The sequence below is a fragment of the Chondrus crispus genome, genomic scaffold, assembly GCF_000350225.1.
Source record: "Chondrus crispus Stackhouse genomic scaffold, scaffold_64, whole genome shotgun sequence".
NCBI classification, from domain to species: Eukaryota; Rhodophyta; class Florideophyceae; order Gigartinales; family Gigartinaceae; genus Chondrus; species Chondrus crispus.
In genome coordinates this window covers 216,550-241,407 of record NW_005178593.1, presented here as the reverse complement: position 1 = coordinate 241,407, position 24,858 = coordinate 216,550, and the positions used below count along the sequence as shown (strand labels likewise).

Genomic DNA, 24,858 nt, shown 5'->3' with positions numbered 1-24,858 from the left:
GCGTGCTTCGAACGCTTGTCTGCAAAGACTTCTGTACGTTTGAAAGAGCGCCTTCCATGGCGTGTTTTGGCACGGAATTCTGTGGTCGCTGGGTGCAATTTGGCACGGATTTCTGTGGTCCCTGTGTGCAATGAAAGGCAGCGTCATGCTTGCGGAGCCCTAGGGCTTGTGGTCGTTGGTTGTAGGCAAAAGCGGCGTCAGGCTTGTAAAGCCCTGGTGACTCCCTCTTCGATTGCGACTGTTTCGTGGGCACCAGGGTCAATCCGTTGACGACAGCTGGGAGCCCGTGTTTGGTTGTTGGTAGCTCGGGGATGGGCGCGTTCGGGAAAGCCCCCAGGCTCAACCTTGAAGCCGTGTGAGGAATGTTGGGTGTGGAACGGGGGACGGGCGGCAAGTGGGGTCCCGCTCTTATCGGCTGACCATTCTGCGGCTCTTGACCAAGACGTTGCTGTCGTACTTGTGGGACTGGGGATGGTAATGGTATTTGTAGGTGAATTCGTAAGAAGAGCGGTTGCTGCGCGGGGACTTGATGTGGTACAGGAATGGAGCAGGCGATGGGAGCGTGGGACTGCGGAGCAACAACTTGGGTGAGGATGTCTTGCCCTGCTGTTTGAAGTTTCGTTTTGGGAGGGAACGCAGACTGTGGCTGTGACGTGGTCTGCGGACTCTCGCTTGCGGCGATAATAACACTTGGCAGCGCGGCTGACTGTACTTGTGCCGTAACGGGCACGGCTGCGACTGTCGTGCTAGAACCGGCATGGGCCGCCACAGGGGCCCGGGTGGCAGTGGGTGCGTGTGGTGAATTGGGGGTCACGGCAGTCGGTGGCTCCGCAGAGGTAGCAACAGACTAGCCGACGGGGCCACCGTCTGAGGGATGGCCGACGAAGTCGATAACGGCGTTGCCAGAAGACACGACAGTCGGGGCATCGTTCGCGTCGTGGCCGTCACAACAATTGACGGGGAGATATCTCCAGGCATGCGCAGCAGCTCTGCCCCTCTTCAAGACTTGTCTGACGACGACGACGCCGTCCTTTTCATCGCCCAATTGCGCTTGCATGTGCTGGCGCTTGCTGTCAGAGGGAGTGCAGGCATGTAGTCGTGGTCTGGCGGCCCCAAGGCGACGAAGGGAGCCTCCGAGAGATACTGTACTAATCACATGTACTGTACCCTTCGGGTACAGTATTCTCATTTTGAGATTGGAACCCCAGAAAAGGGGACTCCAAACTCATAATGAGTTTCGAGTCCCTTTTTTTGGGGGTTCGAAACTCATAATGAGTTTCGAGTCCCGTTTTTTTGGTACTCGAAACTCAAAATGAGAATACTGTACGTATGCGCAGTGCAGTACCTGCTCCACCCCTGAAGCGCCCCCTGGCCATGCCTCGCGGCAATTCTCATTTTGAGTTTCGAGTCCCTCTATTTTGGTACTCAAAGCTCAAAAATGAGACTTTGAACAATAGCGCGTTAGGTAAAGCATGCTCATAATAGGAGCATGCCTTACATACAGCGCGATTTTCATAGGGTTTGCACACAGCGAACAAACAAATTTACTACTATTCGGTATGTTAGAAATACACTTCTGCGTTCATGATACGCATAGTTTCGATATCCTTGTAACTAGTTTCTCCAGTCGCATCGCAGCTAATCGTTCGTGCATTCAAAGGCATATTTCAGCGGATATTTGATCTTGTCAAATTCAAAATAAGGGTCAAGCTATTTTATCGTTTAAGTGATCATTGCTTACTTCCACTTAATAGAAAAATCGGCATGGCGTCCTTCACATGCAATCTACTTGCGATGTGTGGCGCCCCCAACGGCGACGTTTTGTTTCACTGGGGAATCGAAATTTGGAGAGGGATTGAAACGTAGCCGTGCTTATATATTATCTGCTGCAGCAGCTGTGCGCACGAAGATATTTCGCTTCTACGGTTTGCCAGATTTGAAAAGGCAGTGACTTCGGCTACGAAGGGCGATTGCGCTTCAAAAACGCAGGGGGTGACTGGCGGACCTTCGGATCGTTATTGGCGTCACCTTGGACACCATGTTCAAGCCCAAAGATGTTCCCGCTCGCTGTCGGTGATGACGATCCTTAAACGTGACCCACTCCGTCGCTCGAACCGAAAGCCCCAGCGGGCTCATCCGCAGCTTGAGAAGTCCGCATTCGCAAGAACAGTGCCTATAGCCCCGCGAGAGACAGATTGCCTCTTGGCTGTGGATCCGTTGAGTGGTAGTCCCTGTCCTCTCTACGCCGGCGCACGCAGATCGTTATTCCTTTTTCCCTCTGCACCTGTTGATGAAACACAATTCGGAGGCTAAAAAAGTCAGTTCAAGTATCAGATCCGGGATTGTCGCTCTAGAAACGAGACGGAGAGCGATACATACCACAACACCCAAATTCTGGACAACAACAGTCGTGAAAGTGGATGAGAACGATCGCGCGACGACACCAAAAGGGACAATTTGCAAATTGCTTCCGGGAGTCCCGTCTCGTTTTCTGTCATGAGGGTCAGCGCCCGATAACAAAAATATTCGGGTTTGCTTTTATATGTATGCTAAAAATCTAACTTTTCGCAGCAATACGAGAGGAGTGTTCCGGTTTCGCGCGCTTTTTTCCGTAAGTAAAGGTTAACCTGGTTGCGAGTTAATGTTTACTCGGTAAAATTCTGGAGTAAACATTTACTGGCAACGTTCAACTCGACATCGAGTGAATGTTAACCTGCTTGCGAGTAAATGTTTACTCGGTAAAATTCTGGAGTAAACATTTACTGGCAACGTTCAACTCGACATCGAGTGAATGTTAACCTGCTTGCGAGTAAATGTTTACTCGGGAATTTTACGGAGTAAACATTTACTGGCAACGTTCAACTCGACATCGAGTGAATGTTAACCTGCTTGCGAGTAAATGTTTACTCGGGAATTTTACGGAGTAAACATTTACTGTAAGTGGCGTTATAACTGTAAGCTGTCTTTTGTTTTAATTTAACGTCTCTTTACTTACACCATCGGTGTATGCCGGTGTATGCCGTTTGTTTAACATAATGTGTACCTTATCATATACCTTACATCTTTATTTACAACAGAGCTAAGACCCTGTTAAGACACACCCTCAGGGTGTGTCTTAACATGCCCCGTTTACGGCGCACTGTCTGGCGCCGTTACGCGCGGCGGTGCACCTTGGCCCGTGTCGGAGATATTTTTCAAAATATTTTGCATGTCCGATCTTTTTGTCACTGTCCGACAATTGCAGCACCCCCCCCCCCCCCTTTACGTACAGTGCTGGCCAAAATGATAGGGACACAGGCTATTCGCACTGTGGCATCCCCCTTTTGCTCCAATGATAAATGAGACGAGGCTCTGCACACGTATTGGGAGAGCTAAACGTGATAGAAAAAACGGTTTTATAGAACAAAAAACAGCTTCGGAACTATAGGGCAAAACGTGTTTACGGCATGGCCATAATGATAGGGACAAGACCTCTACCCCATTATCTGGACCCCATGTATGCGCAATACTCACCTCAGTACTTTGTAGCACCTCCCTTGGTAAGATAACAGTCCCTGCAGCGTCGTTGCATGGACCCCAAAAGAGATTTCAGTGTGTCCGTTGTGATGTTATCCCAGGCTTCCCAAACGGCCTCTTTAAGCTCTTCGACGTTGTCAAATTGACGACAACCAGCGTATACAGCACGTGCTAACAGACCCCAGAGATTCTCTATAGGATTGAAGTCCGGGGACTTTGCCGGCCAGTCCATAACCGGCACCTCTTCCTCCTCAAAAAACTGCCTGACCCTATGTGCCCTGTGAATAGAAGCTCCGTCATGCATGTATAGCCATCCTGCGTCCAGCTCCTGATCAATGAACGGTAGCAAATAACTTTCTAATGTCTGTATGTAGTCCTCTGCGTTCTGATTTCCTTCGAGCAACACCAATTCGCATTTCTTCGTCCCACAAAAAGCCCCCCAAAACATGACAGAATTCCCACCTCCTTGCCTTCTCGAGAATATGCGCTTGTCCTTCCTCAGGTCGTGCCAATAGAAGGCGAAGCCATCTGGTCCGTCGAGATTGAACTTTTTCTCGTCGGACCAGATGACTTTATACCAATCTGCAGGACACCATGTCAGCTTCTCGCTCGCAAAATTTTCACGAGCGACGAGATGACGGGGCAGCATCATTGGAGCCGACACCATCTTCTTGAATTGGAAGTTCGGGTCGTTGTGCAGCGTGCGGCGGATTGACCGTGAGGCAACAGAGAGTCCCAGCTCCTGACGAAGCGTGTTAGAGCCTTTTGTTTCATTTGAAGCAGCCCGAAGTAACCTTCTCTTGTCGGTCGGAGATAGCTTTTGCGGTCTTCCTGGCGATTTTTTTCTCCCATATTCCAACGGCGCGCGCAGGAAGTTAGAAACTACGTTCTTGGAGCGCTGCACACGAGCAGCGATGTCTCGAATGGTTCTACCGCCTTGAGAAAGACCAGCGATAAGCCCCCTTTCGTGCTCGCTCAGGACTTTGCCTCTTCCCATTTCTCCAAGCTACCAACCGTCTGTTTTCTGCACAACCGTCTGCAAATCCCTCGAGTGTAGCCTTAGCATGGCCTTTACGCCTTTCGGCGGAACGCAGTTTGCGTTTTGCACCAAAATGCGAGTTAGTTCCTGGTGTCCCTATCATTATGGCCATGCCGTAAACACGTTTTTGCGTTATAGCTCCAAGGCTTTTTTTTATTCTATAAAACCGTCTTTTCCATCACGTTTAGCTCGCCCAATACGTATACAGAGCCTCTTCTCTTTTATCATTGGAGCAAAAGGGGGCTGCCACAGTGCGAATAGCCTGTGTCCCTATCATTTTGGCTAGCACTGTACGTAACACTCCTTTCATACCGTACAGCACAATCTGTGCAATTCCCCTTCTTGGTACGCAGAGATATCGGGACGAAAACCATACTTGCCGTTGATGATGCGGGACATGACAGCTTGAGCAGGAGGTTTGGAAAGGGAAAACTGTACTGAGGCCCACTTCGCAAGGGCGCTTTGTGACGTCTGCTCCTTGCTCTTTTTGCGCCGTTGGAACTCTGCACACATTTGTTGCTTTTGGGCGAGGTTAAGCTCAGAGCGCTTCATCGACGATTGTCGCTTGACGGGGGCAGATGGCTACGGTGCTGACAACACGCAATGTTTGCGATCAGAGGAGATTTATTGGGGGAGGACCAACAGGAGTATATGCTAGAAAGATGTTTTTGTCGAGAACGATGATAATTGCGAAGCCTCAGACGGGGATTGGAATTTATTGAGCAGATTGTGAAGGGATCGATCAAGAATGAACGGTTATGGGGTAATTTGTGCCTTGGCCGCTCAAAAGTAACCTTAAAATACGTTTTTAAGTAGGAGGGGTCTGTATGATATGCTTATTTCACATTGAACGCGATATCCAATTGAGGAATAATCCACAGACATTGTTTTTTGGTAAAAAGTTGTAAGGTACGGAGTACGTCGCTCGACTTTTTATCCGTTTACGGAGGATATCCATATGGAGAATGATCCTTATCGGGAGGGTTCACTGTACAGAATTCAGGATCTGCAGTATGATCTGAATCATGCAATCGATGAATCTCCTCTCCGGTCATTGACAACCCTCTTTCACACTTCCCTGTATAGCTACTCTGCCCGGTCTGGCCATCTTTGCGTATGTTTTTGGCATTCATAGTTCGGCAAAAGCCTGTCCCAATTCCGCAAAGAACTTGCTTGAATGAGATGAGGGCATTTGTTTCACCGTCGTGGCGTTTCCCATGCTCTTTCGGTAACCGCAGGGCCGCGATTTGCTCTCGACGACCATCATCCGGAAGAATTCGCCACCCTCCTCGATGTTGCTCCAGGGCCATGCAAAGCACGACATATGCCGAAGACCTTCGCACACTGGCAAACGACATAGATCCTTCGTCCACAGATGCTCTCACATCGTCTGTGAATGAAATGATGCAGGCTGGAGACCGACCATCGCAACAACAGCTCGAGGCAATGGTAATCCATTTAGCCGATGCTCGAGGGATGGCGCGTTTGGGGCTGGTGGAGGCGTTCGGTAAAATTGGAAGTGTAGCTGTCCCGCCGCTGTTGGAGGGTCTGTCATGTTGCCCAAATCCCGTTGTGCGGCGAAGTTGTGGGAAAGCGCTGGCGAAGATTGGAGATTCTACAGCGACTGGCCCGCTCCTCCTTGCATTGGTGCACGATGAGGATACTGTCGCAAGGTCGTCTGCAGCAGGGGCGTTGGCGAGGATGGGCAGTGTGGCAGTAACTCAATTGCTTGACTTAATTTCAAACCCGGATGTTGGCATGACAGCCAAGGGGCACGCGGCGTGGGCGATAGCGTACATGCAAGGGGATGCCAGCGAAACGTTGTTTGAAAGTCTACGCCATCCGAATACAGACGTCCGCATAGCTGTCGTTTCTGCGTTAGGTGCCGTTGCCATTGGAGACGCACTTCCAATGATGGGAGCTACTTCAGATGACGACTGGAGCGAAGGCGACGCAGAAAAGGCCGGGATGAGGGAGCGCGCCTTAAAAGCCATCAGCCTTGCTCTTAACGACGAGAGTCCGGAGGTGCGTGCAGAAGCTGCCACTGCCTTGGCCAATGCCGGTTGTGTAAATGAGGTGAAGAGGATAGCGATCATGCTCACAGATGACGACAGCGAGCTGCGTCGATGCGCAGCATTAGCTCTCATGAAACTCGGCGATATATCCGTGATTGAGCATCTTAGAGAACGGGAAATGGACAAGTCTGAAGTAGATTCCGTCAGAAGCGTAGCAAGGTTAGCTGCGAATACGCTGGAGCGGTCTACAATCGATGATGACTGGGCTTAGACACTACAACAAGTCGTTCTCTTTTCAGGAGACACTTGCCATGGGAGTACTTCAACGAGATATCGCTGCCCTCAGGGCACAGTTGAAGAAGGAACGCATTTATCGGCACATGTGTTTACTCAAGCTTCGTAGACTCTGTAAGGGCGCGGTAGTTCAGGACCTGGCTCAGGCGACACATCGACTTCGGAATGAGCCGTCTAGGGACAAGGTCCTGACTGTTGACTACCAGTCTTGAGCGCGGCTGAAAAGGTCGCGGTAGAATCTCACATTCAGTATTGGGGATGCAAACAGCAGCAATCGCATGCCGGCTGTTATGCCCCATAAAGACTTTTTAGATCTTTTGGGTCCGTTTTTTTCCCGCTTCCTCGTCAGCTTGCCGGATGATGCGTTCCGCAAACAAAAAACGTGCACCTTCCTCCTCCTTCACTGGTTCTGTATCGCGATTTCTTAGAATCATTCCAGTATCGCAAATCGCATCGGAATCAAGCAGACCTATGCGTCCTAGCTCAGTGAGATGTCGCAAAAATGTAACCTCGAGATTGAACTTCTGAATGATACGCCGGTATTCTTAATGGCTCGCACAATACATATTCGCAATGTCAGCTAATGTCTTCCGTCCGAAATGCAGCAAGCCAACCGCACAATGGGGTGCAAACCTGGAAATAATTGAAAACAGAACTTACTCTTAGCAAAAGCGTTGCAAGCCGGGGCCACCCTGTGATCAGCGTACGCGTGATAATCCATGACCAAAAACTGATTCCATAGATTCATCAACAGCTTTTCAACCGGGAGAGTGTCCTCAAACTCTTCGACTTCATCGTCAGCGAGGTGCAGTCTCCACTCATATTCCTCCTCCCTGTCCTCATCCGAATCATCTTCAGCCTGAAACTCTTCCAGAGAAACCGGATGCTGCAAAATTGAATGCCACAACCTCTTCTCCTTCACAGCGTGTGCCGCATTCTTGTAAGCGGGAGTAGCCTTCTCTACTTTCACGGATGCGCTCCGAGTTTTCGTCGGTTTTGTCTTGCTTCTACTTTGCTGGGCTGGTACTGAACGGCTGGAAGGCTTCCTTAGTTCCTCAGGCATCTTTGCATCCTCGGTTCTCTTCGCATCCACTGGGATTTTAGCGTCTTCAGACTTCGGCGTCGTTGTGACACACGCTCGAGACGGGCGCTGCCGCTTGGGTGTCTGTAACTCGTCGTATGACGAAGATGTTCGCTTGGTCTTTGCTCTAGTAGAAGAAGATTTTTTTAGTCGACGGCCATACTTGGCTGGGTTGATGTAAACATCATCTTCTCCTGCCTCAGTAATTAGGTCGGCAGACGTTGACGACAGTCTCGATGGATCATCCCGCAAGCTCATCTGTAATACACAATCATACATGCCAGTTGGTTAACTCTCCTATGCCCGCTTGTCTCATGTCAAGGGCTAGTGTCGCACTTATCAAAGTGCGCGCCGTCCTCGCATGTGAACTCTACTACATTCTCCACGGAATGCAATTTTGGTGACATAGATATACGTACATATACAATGGTTTCGGTGTGTGACTTTGAGCCCGTGGGTTTCTTCTTCTCGAATTCGTACTTGAAGCGGCCGTGACAGGTCTGGAGATGTTGCATGAGTTCAGTGTCATCAGCAAAGCGATAGACACGTCGGGCGCACCAAAGGCATCGCATCTTTGAGATTTTCCTCCACCAATTGATGCTGTCATCCGCTGCAACGTAACGAACTGTAGGAAGTGCTTGCACATTTGTACGCCTGGGACTAGGAACATCGCGCCGCAATGTACGATACAGAAAAGGAGCGGAGCGGGTGAAACGCCAGGTTAAGGTGGAGTATAGACTGAGACAAGCCTTTGAGAATGTTAGATGGCGGGTGAGTAATGTATCAAGCAAACGAAAGCATGGTTGGCAGTTCGTGCATATAGCCTACCGTAAATTCCGCTTTCGCGTCGTTCGTGGGCGGGTCCACACTGCGTCTGCTCTGGCGACGCGATGATGACTCCGCCATCGCCACGACACGCGAGGAGTCAGTTGCGAAGATGTGGTGGGGAGTGTAGCAGAGAGACTTGAAAACGATTTAGGCCGTTTCGCTCCACCAGGGATCAGAGATGATTGTCTTATTTACGTGTAGTGGTGATAAATTTGTATGATACAGTAGGTTCCCCTCAATAGTTCGCCCCCGTGCCAGGACCCACAGATACGAACTATTGGCAGAACGAACTATTATGCTCGCCTTGCTGATGTCAGCCTAAAGCTGTCAACAGTTTTAGGGAGGGCGGTGGCGACCACAACAGTCTAGACCAGTACACGTGTACCCGTGTGAGAAGGCGTGACATCGTCCGAAAAGCGAACTTTTTGACCAAGCGAACTATTGGCTTGCGAACTATTGAGGAGCCCCTCCCCCCCCCCCTGTACCTGTATTTTTATATGCGCGCCAGAAAGTACGGTAAAGGGGGGGCACCCCAATTTTTGAACAGTGACCTAATGTTTTAAACACCAATATTATTCGAAAAAAGTGTCATTTTCCGGGCCCGGGCCCGCAAAAGACCAATCTCCTGGAGCTATCACGTCTCCATGTTGTAAACGACGTGGATCAATTTCAAAACAAATATGTCAATTAGTTTCAGCAATGACTTCTACTCTACTGTCAAGAAAATCAAAGAAAGGGCGGACAAACTTGAGCTGCTATTAGAGCATCTCCACCGCATGGGCAAATTGTTTCTATATTTGGACACTTGTCAGGCTCCCACATGGGCATTCGTTTTGCGCATTCCGTTTGCGAAAGTACCACAAATCGCCGTTGCGCAAATCGCGTCGCGGTCTCCACCGCGCACTGCGTCGCACCCGCCCCCGATCCGCGCCCAGACTTCCCGCGCCCCGACTTCTGGGCCGCCCCCCACCCCGACCAGCAGGACACAAAGCCGAGGTCCAGTTCGTCGACGCTGACCTCTTCCACCCAGACTTGTCCTCGCCGCCCGAAGCGTACCCGGCCGCGTCGCTACTCACGCCTTTGCCAGATGGTCGAGTTCAGTTAGCCCCCATCCACGCCCGCGGACTCCCATAATAAATGAGTGTTAACGCGTGCACAATGTCTGCATGCGGGTGGATGCGGGCATGTGCAGTGCGAGCATAGACCGTCCACTGCGCATTTAGCATGCTCAGACGTTTTGGGCGGGTCAGGTGTACCCGTGGCTTCCCGCGTTCTTGCTGTTTCGGTGTCTAAAAGTAACAAAAAATCAGCCCGTTCAAGCAGAGGATTGTTGCCAAAAAATGGGATTTGTGAGGGTGACCCCACCGCCAACAAAATTTCTGTCCTAAAATTCCAACCACTAAAGTTTGGACCGATGGACTAAAGTTCGGACCGATGGTAGAAATTTTGAACCCCACCGCGCCACCATTTGTCCTAAAGTTTAGAATTTGGGAGGGATTCTTTTCCAAACCAAAATTGTTTGGTCGAGATTTTTGTCCAAAGCGCCGTTTGGGCGAGCTTCGTTCTATAGTAACGGTACAGAAAACATCTGAATTTCATGTGCTTACGGCTCTACCAAAGCTCTTCCAAATGGCATTGGGGCTGTTTTGACTGAAGTCCCATCAGTAGTGTGGGACGCAAAAAGGAGTGTTGTGCAGCCTTCGCTCGTGGACATTTCCCATCTTCTCCCTCCTTCTCGTCTTCTGAGAAGTGCAGGCAATGGCTGAGGTGGTTACTAGGACTGATGACTCGGCAGTAAGAGTGAGGAAAAAGAGTAAGGGACTGGGGTGGTCAGACGAGGAGAATCTTGCCCTGTGCGTTGCTGAGAGCGCAGTTCCAGAGTCCATAATAGGAATTCAAAGCGTGGTGTACTTGCCGAGTTGATAATTCCCAAACAGGAGCCTACATATTATGGAGAGCGGGCAAGTGACGAGCAAGAGTTGCCGCCAATTGTGGAACAGACGCGTGCAGTAGCTTGCTTCTTTGCGCCAAATGTATTTCTACGACATACTTGTAGCCTAATTGGGGTGACCCTGAATATGAATAGATGTATCGTGTTACAGGCGCGATGGGGTTCATCTCTGAATCACCACCTCCCCCAAACCGCGGCTTGATTAAAAGATAGTAGATCCAATTACCGGAGGACAACTGTCTGCTTTTTGCGATTTTGGGCAAGGCGCGGTGGGGTCACCCTGACGTGACGCGCCACAAAATCAAAAAATATGTGTGCCGTCAAGACACAAATCCTATTTATCATACGATTTGTGAAACAGATTTGTGTGCAGATTTGCGCGGTGGAGACCAAACTCATGCCTGAGTCGCCATATTTTAGAAATGGCCACAATTTGCCTGCGCGGTGGAGATGCTCTTAGAGAGTTTTTGAAGCCGAAGTGGTGACTAAAAAATCGTTATTTCGCACACGTGGCAGGACAGCTGTTCTATAGCGACAAAAATTTTGCGTTCCTTAGTCACAAGTCGCAATACTGTATCAATTAAAATAGCGAATTTAAAAAGGACGCCATATGGAAGGGTACCTTACACCTCGTGTCCACCTCTCGTTCCCCCGCCAAAAATTGCATCTAGCAAACCCATTGAGCCGCGAGACCCATCATACCTACAGAGGAAACCCTCACGCGCCTGCCCGTCTTGTTCCAGAACACTATCTGTGGTACGGGCGTTGCCTCCCTTCCCCTTCAAATGGCAACGTTGCCGTCCACACCTTCCCCACAACAACTTTCACCGACTAGACCCTCTCTTCCCATTCAAATCCAACTAGAAACAAACCCGCAACGACCACCTCCGCCATCATCACCTCACTACATCCCTTTCTCACCCGTATTCACATCCCCCATCACCATCATCGCCCTCACCCGTTCTGTCCTCCTCCGCCACATGTGCTCCCACCCGAGCGCCCCTCCCGGCGGCAACGGGCAGGTCACAAAGCGGTTCAGGTTTACTGAACAGCTCTACATTGGTCTTCTGAAAGCTATGATGGTTGTGGCCCCTATACCGGAAGTCCTGGAGACAGCGGAGGTCGGAATAAATGTTGAAGTTGAACGACATACAACTTACAGCGATCGTCAATCTTATGAGTTTGGTTAGATCTATGCGAAGTAGTCGGCGCTTGCGGGCAAAATAAAATAATATAGAGCGTGTGCGACATGCTACCATGGACAGGCGAAGGCGCCTTGTGGTCGAGCGCATTTTGGCTGCAATAGCTCGTTTGTTGTACGATTTTTGACGCATTGTGGGTTTGGGCGACGAAGATATGGGGAGAGGGCTGTAGCACTCAGTAAGAGGTTGGAAGGGGTTCAGTTAGTCACGACTTTGCAATGGTTCAAAAAATCTCCGTCCGCGCAAACCTCGCTAAATGTGACAAAGAATTGCCAATCGGATAGCCACCACAATTTACCAATTTTTTGTTTTCAAAAACTCTCTATTCCAATTCTTGGAACGTGCTTAAGGGTTTTTGTATTGCATAGGTAAATGATACGCTTTCATGAAGTCCTATACGTCCACCAACGGAGCTGTCCAAAGTCTCGGGACTCCACAACTGATTTTTTGGCATGAAAGGCGCTACAGCTGCATGTCGTAATCAACAAAACGTTCACAATGCACTTTCCGTTGTCCGTGCTGGCGCAACGTACCGTTACGCAGCTTCTAAATTCCATGTCCCTATATCTACGCTTTATTACCGGGTAATGCGGGATTGACCGCTTCTCAGTCGCACAACCGTCTTTCCAGGACGGCTTCCAGCTTTCATTGAGAATGAAGAACAATTTGTTGTAGACAGGCTCTGTCGGTACGCAGAACTAGGAGTGACTCTCAGACGCCAACATGTGCAAGAAGCTGTATGCCAACTTGCATCCTCTCTAAAATGCTACTATCGTTTGTACACGCACGTCTTGGAGCAAAATTTTTACGTTTGTTTATCAAGCGTCATGGTGACAAACTCAAACTCGGCCTTCCTGTACGTCAAGAAGCTGCTCGATATGCAGCATGTAACGCAAGAACTTTAACCAAGCGCTTTGCAACGTTGGAGAAAGTAATCAAGGACAGCAATATTCAGGCAAAGTGCATATGAATCTCGACGAAACTGGTGCAACTCCCGGGAGAGACTGCAATGGTGTGTCTGATAGTCATTTTTATCTGACGAGTGCAGGGGAAATGGATGAGAAAGTGGTTCATTTTTTAGATTTGAATCGTCTCACGATGATGACCGCTGTAAGTGCTGCCTGAGATGCCATGAAGCCCTTGTTTGTATTTAAGGGAAAGTGTCTGTCTTATCATCAAGTCGTGAGAGATGGTAATATGACGACAGAAAGTGTAGCTGACGTCCTCCCACAACAAGTATTCCTGTCGTGCCGTCAAAAAATGGAGGTGTCAACAGAGAGATAATCTACAACTGGGCTGTTCAGTTTGTCGATCATGTGCGAACGATCACTGTAGGCAGCCTGCAGGTACTTCTATTCTATGACGGATATCATTCGCACGTGTCTTTGAAGGTTCTCAATTTTCTACATCACAACAATGTAATAGTGTACACTTTACTAGAACATACGTCTGGAAAGACACAGCTACTAGATGTCGTACTTTTCGCGCCTTTCAAGAAGCATCTTAGAGATTCGATGACTTTCGTGGCTTCGCGTGGCGGCATGGACTATTTCGACATGTTTGACTTTTGCGGTATGCTGCTACATGCGTATGGAAAAGCTTTCAGCAGGCAGGACATTGTAATCTCCTTCCGTAAAACAGGAATCTGGCCAATGAATCCAACGCAGCTGCTCTGTGTTCCGTTGCTGGCAGGATACAACAATTTGGAAGAAGTAATGGATGTGAACAGGCAGTGCGATCTAATGGAAAAGAAATGAATGGACATATGGGTCAGTATTGTAGTACAATTCCGTACCACGACCCCCGGGGAGATGATAACCGCGCGGGAGGGCGGGTGCTACTGTAGCGAGCGGGCGTACACGCGCCCGCCACCGTGTACAGAAGTACCCCAAGGGTCCGGCGTGGGACAGCCGGTAGCAGCGGTCGTGGCGACAGGTCACACGTGGTACAACCGTCGTGGGACAGCCGGTAACAGCGGGCGTGGCCACGGGTAACACGTGGTACAACCGTCGGCCGGGATCGTGGCCACGGGCACTCGTGAATAATCCGTACGGTGGCTAACTAGTAAGTAGTAGTTAATGGCACAAATTAAGTAATTGTGTACAGTTGCTGGTACACAGTAAGTGGCAGCTAATGTAGCGGGACAGGTTTCCTGGCGTCCCACTTAGGGGTTAAGACCGGGGAAACCTGCCCGTCCCAGTCAAGAGGAGGCAGATTCGCCTCCCTTCCCTTTACGGCTAATTGCCATCCTGTTCCGGTTTCCCATTTAGTCTCAAGCTTCTAACCCGTGACCGGCCGTCCGGTTATAAAACCACCGTCTGGCTGCGCGTCACCGGCCACGTGAGCCTTCCCTCTTTTCGAGTCCATCCGCACGGTTTGCATTCGCGCGTGAGTAACCCAGCGGCGCGCGCTCCCTTACCTCTAACCCCCCTCGTCTCCGAGTGGTCGGGACGAAGGTAGTTATACCACATTTTCGTACTCTTGTGGAGAGTATAACTACAGAGGTTGAGCCCGCACTGGATCACCAGCGCGAGAAATTACCGATCGGATTGAAAGAGGTCGAATATCACCGCGTCGATCGCCAGTGATCATCGACGATAAACCGTGCGGATTCCGCCAGAGAAGATACCGCCTCCGGGCGAGCAAGTACCTGGAGTGGCAGAGGCGCACAGCGCCCCCGGATCGACAATCCGGAAGCCCTGCTACGCCCGCCGTCTACCAGGGGCCAGAGGACCCCTTCCGTTTCGGACATTTCCGCCGGGCTACCGGCTGGCGGGGGGAACCGCGTACAAGTACTGTACGACGCGTTACTCCCGCGACTACAAACCTGGATGGAGGATTTCCTCGCTGCGGAATTACCTCAGGTCGTCAAGGTTTGCCTCGACTGAACGGCACCAAGACTGGTGGCGGAGCATGTGGACACCGCGTTTCGCGCCCTTCTAGACTAGAAGATCGCCCCCATTGTACCCGACAAGGTGGTGGCAGCGCTCGCAGCGGAGGAGGACGAATCTCCGACCGCATTGGCTCTAAAGAGAGCTATTAGCTCCGCCGTGGCCATCCTTCTGGCCACTACATTTACCGAAACAGGAGGCGCGGTACCGCCGCCGGCACCGTGCCGTGATACCGTTCCGGACTCAAGCTTTAATATCGCTGATCCGATCGGCGCCGTACCGGGGATTGATAGGATGGACCCTCACCCGGAGGGCAGAGCCATCTATCTCCCAACCGTTCACGGTGCTACAGGGAGGACCACAGAAAATGTCCTGCGCATACTCGCCGGTACGGGCGACCCCCGCGGGACAGACAACCGCCTGGGGCTCCCAGAGACAGAGAATCGAGACCCGCACCGGTTGAGCAGACGTGCACCCGGCACGCACAGGACCAAAGCGGAATACACCCGGTATTCCGACGCAGAAGACCCCCGTCACAGGACGGACGAAAACCACGACGAACGCCGCTGGCGATATCGCGATAACCGCGAGGCACGCCACGGGCGATACCGCGATGCCGGAGGGGGAGGATACCCCTCCGGTGATGACCAATCTGGTTCGGAAGACTCTCGCAGGCGGGGCCACTGGGCACGCCGCGATAGAAGCCGAGACCGGCACCGGCACGACCCGTCCGACTCGGAAGACTACCACACCGAGTCGGATGGGGAGCGTCGTCGCTCGAGCAGACACCACCGGGCTGCCCCGAAGAGCGACGAGCGACGGCCCACGGTAGTCAGGCCCCTGAATGACCTGTTTACCAAGGCCGTCAACTACAAGACCTACCGCCTGGAACGGCGCAACGAATCTACTGTAACGCGGCACATTAACCGTTACCGGAAAAACTGGACGTGCTGATGAGGTCCCACACGTTCAGCAGTCAAGATCCGATTGCGGTATTGGGATTCCTCGCACGCCTCAAGATGGCGTGCAACCACAACGGGATTACCGAGGGAGCCGCCGTGTGGTGCTTCCAATCCTACCTGACCGGGCAGGCTCACGCTTTACTCCAGTCCTGTCTCAATGGAAACACCATGGCGGTTGACGTGGAGTGGCGCGAGCTGCTCCGAACATACCCGCAGGTGGTCAACTTTCTGTTGCGCACCTATGCTACCGAGGAGGTAATCTCCGAAGCGGTTGGGGATGTGACCTCCTTCCGTCAGAGTTCAAACATGACGGAGGAGGTCTACAGTAACCACCTCTGGGACAAGGCACTCCCCTGCGGTACGGTATTCTCCGACAGGCGGCTGAAGTCCCTGTTCGTCGAGGGGTTACTGCCCGCCACGTGCTCGCAGGTCCATAATTACCTCGCCACGCACCCAGATGTGGATTACCAATCCGTCGCTCGCTATGCACAAGCGATCGGGGCGGCCCATCGTGCTTCCCGTCGACAAGGGATGTCAGCCATGGCGCACCGAGAGCCGTCCGGAGCGGCCAGAAGATTTGACCGCACCGCAAGGACGAGGCCCGTGCTGTCGGTTGAGTCGACATCCGGCATCCCGACGGCCGGGAGATTTGCTGAAGAAGCAACACTGGCCGTGACGGACCAAACCGCCACGCCGACCTCGACGAGCTCGCCGCGGACCACTTATTATCCGTCGCGGGCAGCGTCGACGGCGAGCGCCCCGGTTGCGCCTGCCAACTCTGGCGACGTGCGCACAGAACCGTACGGGAGACAGGGACAGGATCCATGCGTCCGGTTCTCCGGCGGGAGGTTTCCCGGACCGCCACCGTGCCGGTTCTGCCTCGAAACCACGCACCGACAAGAGGAGTGCCCCGTCGTTGCCGATGCGGGCCCGCGGGCCAAGCTTCTGGAGGCACGAGAGGCCAACTACCAGACGCTACGCATCCGGCAAGGCCTCCTCCCGGGATCGCCGTTCAACCGCCAGGGGCCATCCGCTTGGCGAAACCAGTGTCAAACGGCCCCCGCGGGCGTCAACGTGGTCGAGGAACCGCACCCCGACCATGCTGAAGACCACGTCGCGAAAGCCGCGGATGAAACCCGCGAGGACTTGCTGCTGACGGGGGAAGCCGGGGAGGACGCGTAGAGGCGACGACGTCTCTCCCCGTGCCCAGCCTCAGAAGCTTAGCCACTCCCCATCCGGCTGCGCCAGTGGAAGCGCAGCCAGGTAACTGAACGGAAGTCCAGGCCTTCTGCTTCTTCAAGAAGCAGAATTACAAGATCTCCGCTACAGTTGGTCAGAAGCAGGCGTTGATGGTCCCCATCACGCCAGTGCTTGATTCAGGAGCAGGCCGGAACCTCATCCATTTACAGTGTGTTGCCGAGTCGTGGCGACCATCGATGAAACCGGTTCTGAGTCCAGCGCTCATCGACGCGTCAAACCGAGCGATGAAGGCGCTAGGGTAAATCCCCTTGCTCGTCCGATCGGTGAGTTTGTGGCACGCGTCCCGTTCCTGGTAGTCAGGAGCCTCTCCGTGGACTGTATCCTCGGTACGACCTTTCTGGATCCCCAAGTCAAGGCGATCCTTCCACCGCAACGGAAGGTCCTGTTCCGCGACGCGCCACCCGTGCGTTAGTGGGAACAGCCTCCTCGAGGCAGGACCGCAAGATGGCTTCGAGGAGCACCGCGCAACAACTACCACCGTCGGATTAACCCGAACGGAGGCAAGTGGCGTTCCCCGCCAACACACCGTCACGGAAGATTCGCCTCGTCAGAGGGGTGACAATTCCCCCGATGACCTAGGCCATGGTGAGGGTCGCCACGCCGGTGGGGGGATTATGTTTTTTACAGAACTCCACAAAAACCGCGCACAAGAATTTGACCCTCATGGCACAGGGGGTCATGGATGTTGTCCCCGAAAACCCGTTCTCGGTAATGCTCAGCAATTTTGGGCACCGCTCGGTTCACATCCCGAAGCATACCGTAGTCAGACTGGCTCTTCCGTCGCCCACTCACATCCTGACCCTTGTCAAGTCGGCCGCGGAAGCGGCCGAGGCTAAGGAGGGGGGAGGGATATTGAATTCCAACCCCTCGACAGCAAAGGATGGCGCCGAAAAAGCCGCCGACAACCGTACGGACAAAGGGCGGTGCTAAACAAGCCACGCCGCCCAAGGCGCCCCTCGGGGTGGTTGGAACGGATGAACCCGAAGACACGGCCGCCCCTGAGGAGGACCCCGACGCCTGGCAGGAGGACGTCCGCATCGGTGCTGAGGACGAGGAGGTACGCTCGGGGGTCCTCAAGGTACTGTCCGAATTCAAGGGGATGTGGACCGGCCAGCTGGGAAAAATCGGGGCCACGAAGCACTGCATTGAGCTCAAGCCCGGTTCTCGCCCGATTTACCAGGCGCCGTATCTCGCCGGACCAACCGCACGGGAAAATGAAAAAACGGAGATCGACCGTATACTCTGGGCAGGGGTAATCGAACCCGCCACGGCCGAATGGGCAAGCCCGGTGGTATTCGTCCCTAAAAAGGATGGTACTATGCGGTTCTGTGTCGACTACAGAAAGCTCAACGCAGTCACTGTTCTGGATTCCTATCCGTTGCCGAGGATGGACGAGTGCATCGATTCCCTCGTCGATGCTACTGCCTTTATCAAACTGGATTCAACAGCGGGTATTGGCAAATAGAAATCGCCGAGGAGGACCGCGACAAGACGACGTTCGCGTCGCACTGCGGGTTGTAACGTTTCCTCCGCATGCCGTTCTGTTTGAAGAATTCCTACGCTACCTTCCAGCGGGCCGTCGACATTATACTGTCGCGTGTAAAATGGGAAACCGCACTGGTCTACCTGAATGATTTGATCATCTACTCCAAGACCGTAAGGGAACACTTCGCGCACGTCCGCAAGGTTTTGCGCCTACTGCGGGACGCGGGCGTGTCGCTGAAGTTGTCGAAGTGCGCCTTCTTCGACACGTCGGTCACCTACCTGGGGCACGTGATCCGACTAGGTAGGTTGGAAGTCGAGCGCCGCAACGTGATCGCCATCGAGCGCGCTCGACCTCCCCAGAACCAGACGGGATTTCGATCTTTCTTAGGAATGTGCAACGTGTACCGTCGGTTCGTGAAGGGCTTCGCAAAAATAGCAGCTCCGCTAAGCCGGAATACGGGAAAAATCAACCCTTGGAGTTCGAGGTTCTTACCGATGAGGAATACGAGGCGTTCGTAGAACTCAAGAAGCGCCTCGTGTCCCCACCGATCCTCGCTCTACCCCGTTACGAAAAAAATACACCGTGGATACGGACGCTTACGCGTACCAGGTCGGCTGTGCCCTGTTACAGGAGCAGCCGAGCAGTGACCGCCTACAAATCGGATATTGGAGTCGGGCTCTAACCGACGACGAGAATAATTACACCACCACTGAGAAAGAATGACTTGCTGTCGTGTGGAGCATCCTCACGCTTCGACCATATCTGTATGGGAACACGTCTGACCTCCGTACGGATCATGAGGCCCTCCGATGGGTCCTCAACCTGGTGGATAGCTCCGGCCGGCTAGCGCGCTGTCGTCTCCGCCTTGCCGAGTACGATTACGACGTACAGTACCGACCGGGTATTAAGCACCAACTCGCGGATGGTGTGTCACGACTCTGAGTTGACGGCGCAACCTCCGAACCGATTGACTACGAGGTCCCGTGTTTCGCGATACAATGGCCAGAAGAGGAGCATAACCCCCTCCAAGGTACTGTCAACTGGGAAACCCTCGTTGACCCGTGGAAGCTGAGCACGCGTTCGCAGTTACATCCGAAGAACGAGATGTCTCATCCGTGACAGTAGAAGAATTCCTTCCGGAACAGGCCGACGACCCCCTCTGTAGGGCGGCCGCCGAGACCGTAGGGAACCCCGACTCACGCTACGACGTCGACCGATACGGGTTTCTCGTCCGCAAGTCCCCCCTTGACGGGACCCTCCAGCGGGTTGTACCGAAACGACTCAGGGCGAAGATATTGTACCTCGCCCATCATCCCCGCCTGGCAGGACACCCAGGCGGTACGAGGATGTATTAGACCTTCCGGCGAGAATATTATTGCCCTCATATGGCCAATAACGCCTTCGGTACCGTACGGAATTGCGCGTCGTGCTCCGCCACCCGGGGAACCCTGGTGCGGCACCAGAAGGACCTCAAGCTGTTCCCAGCGGCAGGGCCGCTGGATTTCGTCTCAATGGACCTGCTGGATCCTTTACCGAAGACGGCGCACGGGAATCGCCACGTGCTCGTCATGACCGACCGGTTTACGAAGCTGACGCGCATCATTCCGTTACGGGCAACCACTGCGTCGGTTGTGGCAAACGCCTTCCTGGAAAATTGGGTCTACGTATACGGCGCACCTCGTTACGTGCCAACCGATAACTGTAGCATAAACACGACTAAACGGATAGGGGTGTATGCTTAGTCCTGGAAGACCCGTACGTACGAGAAGACGGGGGAAGTCGGATCAGCTAACGAAACCGGAGCACGGGCCCGGGTAGCGTGGTAGAGCGGGATCGGGGGGAGGACGCGCATAAGTGCGGGCCGATCTACGCCTCGACGCTCCGGAGCAGCGCTGGGTTACGTTCCAGCGCTGACGGGCGGAGGTGGATCTAGGCTCGCTGGCGTGCTCGCGCGTCCTCCACCCGCGCTCTGTCTCGCCTTAAGGTAGTTAACGGAAGCTTCCTTAGGATAAGCTGGAAGTCAAACCTAGGCGGTAGGTCGTGGACAAGTCCGTGCTTGTCCCCCTACGCTGCCGCGGGTCCGCTCCGTTATTTAATGTACAATTAGTCTATCGTAACTTAGTACAGTACGTACTGTACTATGCGGCACTACTGTAGTCGGCCCTGTCAATCGACGGGGCTGACTGTATACGTGTCGTACACGTATAGTACACGTGGGGGCGCGTGCCCCCGTACACATGTGGTACCGGCTGTCTGTAAGGTTCGTGACTTACAGAGCCGGATCCAATTTCTAATCTAATTCTTTTGTAGTTATACTACACCACCCCCCCTCCAGCGTGGACGTGCGCGTCTACATGTGCTTGAGGGGAACGGAAATGTCCGAGCTTGTAGTCGTGTCGAGCTCTCCGCGCACCTCTCGCGATCGCGTCCCATCGTCACGGCCCTCTTTTCCCGGACGCTGGCCTATGCGGGTGTTGGCCGGTCCCCTTCTCTTCTCCACCTCCCGTGCTGACCCTTATTTCCGCTTGACCCCTCTTCGCGTGTGATTTCTCTGATTATCGTATGCGCAACCGGGTCTGTCGGCTCCCCCCTCCGTGTCCGCATGGCAGGTTCCCCGCCGAGTTCGGCCCTAGCGGGTACAGACCCCTTGCGCGGTGAGCCGTCTCGCCTCGCAATCGTTACGCCGGCTATCGAAGGGCCGGTCCGTCCGCAACGGTCCGCTGCAAGGCAAGAGGCATCCTCGCTCCAAGACGCGTCGATTGCACCCGTGGTCTCCTCTCTTCCGCCGCTTCAGCAAGGGCGGCGATCCAGTGAGACTACGTTGTCCATGGAGTTGTGTGCCGCCCCTGCAGCGGCTTCCGTCGCCGCTGCACAGTCCAACACGCCGGTGGCCGGGGTGGTCGAAGGCGGGGTTTCGGGTGACTCGTACGGAGGGACGTCACCAGCCCGGCACGAGTCCGGAGACGTGGGGGTGAAGCGGAGTGGTGAGGCCCCGTCCTTAGGGCGCGGGAGCGCGGCGTACGAGCCCGCGGAGAGGTCGTATGGCGCTTATGGGAGCTGTCGGCGCCCCGGGGCACCGCCCGAGGCGTCTCGGGATATCGGTTGTATAGCCCAAGAAGCCGCGGCAACCACGACGCAGTGGCTGGGCGTACCCCTCGAGCGGTCGACGCCACTTCCTCTTGGTCGTCTAAGGTACGCATGGCGTCGTTACGCTCGATCAGGGATCACCGTCGGTGAGATCCTCTCGTAGGGTCGGGTACGTCCCGACCTGTTGCGTATCCGTCTCATATACGCGGAGGGCCTGACCGAAGAGGCCTCGCTTGCCTTGGGACGTTTGCTGGCCGAGGGGATCGGTGCCCCATACCAGCTACCCGATGAAATCCCCAGTGACAGAACATTCGTATACAGTATAGAAGAGGCGGAGTATGTTGATCGCGTGGCGACGAATATGTTCCACCCCGGCCCCGGGGTCCTCAACGGTTTGTACTTGCGGATGTGGCGGGACTGTACGTGAGCCCCGGCCATATGCGTACTCGAGAACGCGTGCGGCACTGCAGAAGTCTCCTGTTCCTTAATGAGACTCCATTCGATTGCCCTATCCCCGCATGATTGGTTTGCTTATCGCCAAGCGGGCGAGGCGGACAGCCGCGTTTTGCGGTCGGCGTCATTCGAACGTGGGTTGTCGACGGACGACTTCCCTGAGTTACCCAAGTCGATACGGGAGGCTTTTCCTTCCTTGGGAGTACACGTCTTACTCCCCTATGCCCTCAAGCATTTCGGCTATGCTTGCTCGGACCGACACCACCCCGCTCACGAGGTCCTCCTCTATAACGTGGAGCGGGAGTGGGCTTGGTCGGTCGGAAACGCTTTTATGAACGAAGTTTCCATCAACGGGAGGGTCTTCGTACAGCCCGGTTCCGTACTCTCTTTTCTTGGCAGGGTCGCTTCGGAGCTCCCTGACGTCGCGTTGCATCCACTTGAACACGGTACGCAGCACGTGTCGTGGTCCTACGCCTTTGTCCTGGACCTGATGCACCGCTCCTTGGACGTGCCGGAACGCAACCACCGTCCCTGGACGGACTATACGACCAACGTGCGCAGCACGGTTCTAGCATACGACCGTCGTGCGGACGCCTTCGTGGCACGCCCCAATCCGCCCGCCAGCGGGACGTACCGCGGCGGGGCGGGAGTTCGATCGGCTGTGCGGGAAGCCCGGAGGAAACGTTACAGGGACTTAGATGGCGCGCCGACCACCCTCTTACTCGTGGGGGCGAACCCCTTACACGCCCCTACCACGTCCGATGCGATTCAAGGCGTCAAGGTGGGGTCTCCCATTCCGTCACTTCCTCCTCTCAACATCCCCGGCGGCGCCTCACTTCAGCATTTCACATTAACAAGAGAAGAAATCAGGGCTGTCCCTGATCTCGTGCAGGCCTTGAGAAGCTCGGTGGATCGAACTTGGCGCGTACGTAGCCTCCTCAATACGCTGTCGGGTTGGTATCTGGCTCGTAGCGCGGAGGCCTGCCGTCTTGGGGCTGAACGCGGCGCCTTTTCTTCTCAGCTACGTCAGCTGCAGAGTGAACTGGGGGATTTACGGGAGTCCTCCCTTCGTCAGGAGAGCGCTTTGGAACATGTGGTTACTGAGCGAGATCGCTACCGTCGTGAGCGAGACACTCTCCGATCTCTCTCTCTGCTCCGTCAGCCACGCACCCTTCGTCAGGTTCCGTGCCACGTCCGAGGATTCCGGACCCTTATGAGGGGAGGGGGTACGTTCCCCCTGCGATCGGCGGGAGTTTTGCACCCGTAGCTCCCCCGCGCCCTTGGCCTCTTCACGTCGAGGTGGCGATGCCCCTCGCGATGAGGTAGCGACGGAGACGCCTCGTCATCCTAGCTACTGTCCTCTGGGTACTTATGGATCCGAGCTTGGCGCGCCTCCTACCGGCTCTAATGGTTGAGCCGGGGGTCCGCGCCCTCCGTGCCGTCCTCGATCCAATTCCCTTCTTCGTAATAAAGCCAATAGGGCCGTCCGGTTCCTTCGTAAAACACTCTGAGCTCGTCCGACCAGCTGGTATTGAGCAGTTCTCGCCCCTCCCGACGGGTGAGGTTCGCCCGAAGTCGCGTACAGGACGTAACGTTCGCACGGCGGGGCACTCAAGCGCGCGGGCACGGGCCCACGTCCCAAGGAGGGGGTAATTTTTGCTATAATTTTAGCATGCGGCGGAGGCGGACTGACGCTGCAGTGCAACAAGCCCTATAGGGCCCGTGCTCCCTGTCTTGCGCGTGAGCGGCGTACAGTAAAGGGGGGTGCCCCAATTATTGAACAGTACCCTAATGTTCGAAACATCCATTTTAATTGAAAAAAGTGTCATTTTCCGGGCCCGGGCCAGCAGAAGACCTCTCTCCTCACCCTATTATACCTCAATGCGGTAAACGACGTGGATCAATTTAAAAACAAATGTGCTCATTGGCTTCAGTGGTGTCTGGTACCCTATTGTCAAGAACGTCACAGAAAGGGCGGCAAATTCGAGCTGATATTCGGATTCATGTCTCGAAGACACGAAGTTACCGCTCTTTTCTGCACCGAGCTTAAGTTCATGATCCATATGCTTTCATGCATTAAGTCCTTTGCGCCTGCTAACGGCGCATTCCCACGTCTCGAGACTCCGCACCCTCTCTCCTGCCATGAAGGGCGCCACAGCTGCACGTCGCAATCAACGGAACATTGAACATGCACTGTCTGCGGTCCGGGCTGGCTCAACGTACCGCTATGCAGCTGCGAAACACCGTATACCCATGACCACACTTTATTATCGAGCAATGCAAGACGGGCCGCTTCTCAATCGCACCAAAATCGGCCCAGGACGACGCCCGGCATTGACAGAGTTCGAAGAACAACTTGTTGTAGAAATGATATGTCGGTACGCAGAACAAGGACTACGGCTCCGACGCCAGCATGTTCAGGAAGCTGTTAGTCAACTCATCAGTCGCATGCCCTCCTCTCGAAAAATGCTGCCACTTTTTGTCAATGCACGTCCTGGCCCGAAATGTTTGCGCCTTTTTATCAAACGTCATGGTGATAAACTGAAATTGGGGCGTCCATTACGTCAAGAGGCAGTTCGGTATGCGGCGTGTAACGCAATGACTTTGACAAATCATTTCGCAACGTTAGAGAAAAAATTATCAAGAACAACAACATTCAGGCGAGGTGCGTATGGAACCTCGACGAAACTGGGGCAACTCCGGCAAGAGATTGCAAGGGGGTTTCTGATGCTAATTTTTATTTGACTCGTGCAGGGACAAGGGATGCAAAAGTTGGGTATTTTGTGAATGTCA

The 24,858-nt window shown here is 53.8% G+C and overlaps 4 protein-coding genes; 1 reads left to right on the top strand and 3 right to left on the bottom strand.

The window, feature by feature from the left end:
• Positions 1-5,863: 5,863 nt before the first annotated feature.
• CHC_T00008560001 (Possible phycoerythrobilin phycoerythrin lyase, MpeU/V family) lies at positions 5,864-6,841 on the top strand. Its single transcript, XM_005710652.1, has one exon. It carries the CDS (start codon positions 5,864-5,866, stop codon positions 6,839-6,841), a length of 978 nt encoding a protein of 325 aa, XP_005710709.1.
• A 101-nt stretch (positions 6,842-6,942) lies between these two features.
• CHC_T00007191001 (hypothetical protein) lies at positions 6,943-8,203 on the bottom strand. XM_005710651.1 is given in 3 exon segments: positions 6,943-7,172; positions 7,173-7,408; positions 7,525-8,203. The coding sequence occupies 2 exon segments, from the start codon at positions 8,201-8,203 to the stop codon at positions 7,173-7,175; spliced, it is 915 nt and encodes a 304-aa protein (XP_005710708.1). The 3' UTR covers positions 6,943-7,172.
• Positions 8,204-8,262: 59 nt separating this feature from the next.
• On the bottom strand, positions 8,263-8,907 carry CHC_T00007190001 (hypothetical protein). XM_005710650.1 is given in 3 exon segments: positions 8,263-8,694; positions 8,774-8,851; positions 8,852-8,907. The coding sequence occupies 2 exon segments, from the start codon at positions 8,849-8,851 to the stop codon at positions 8,263-8,265; spliced, it is 510 nt and encodes a 169-aa protein (XP_005710707.1). The 5' UTR covers positions 8,852-8,907.
• A 1,807-nt stretch (positions 8,908-10,714) lies between these two features.
• CHC_T00007189001 (hypothetical protein) lies at positions 10,715-10,891 on the bottom strand. The gene has a single exon (XM_005710649.1). It carries the CDS (start codon positions 10,889-10,891, stop codon positions 10,715-10,717), a length of 177 nt encoding a protein of 58 aa, XP_005710706.1.
• Positions 10,892-24,858: the final 13,967 nt, after the last annotated feature.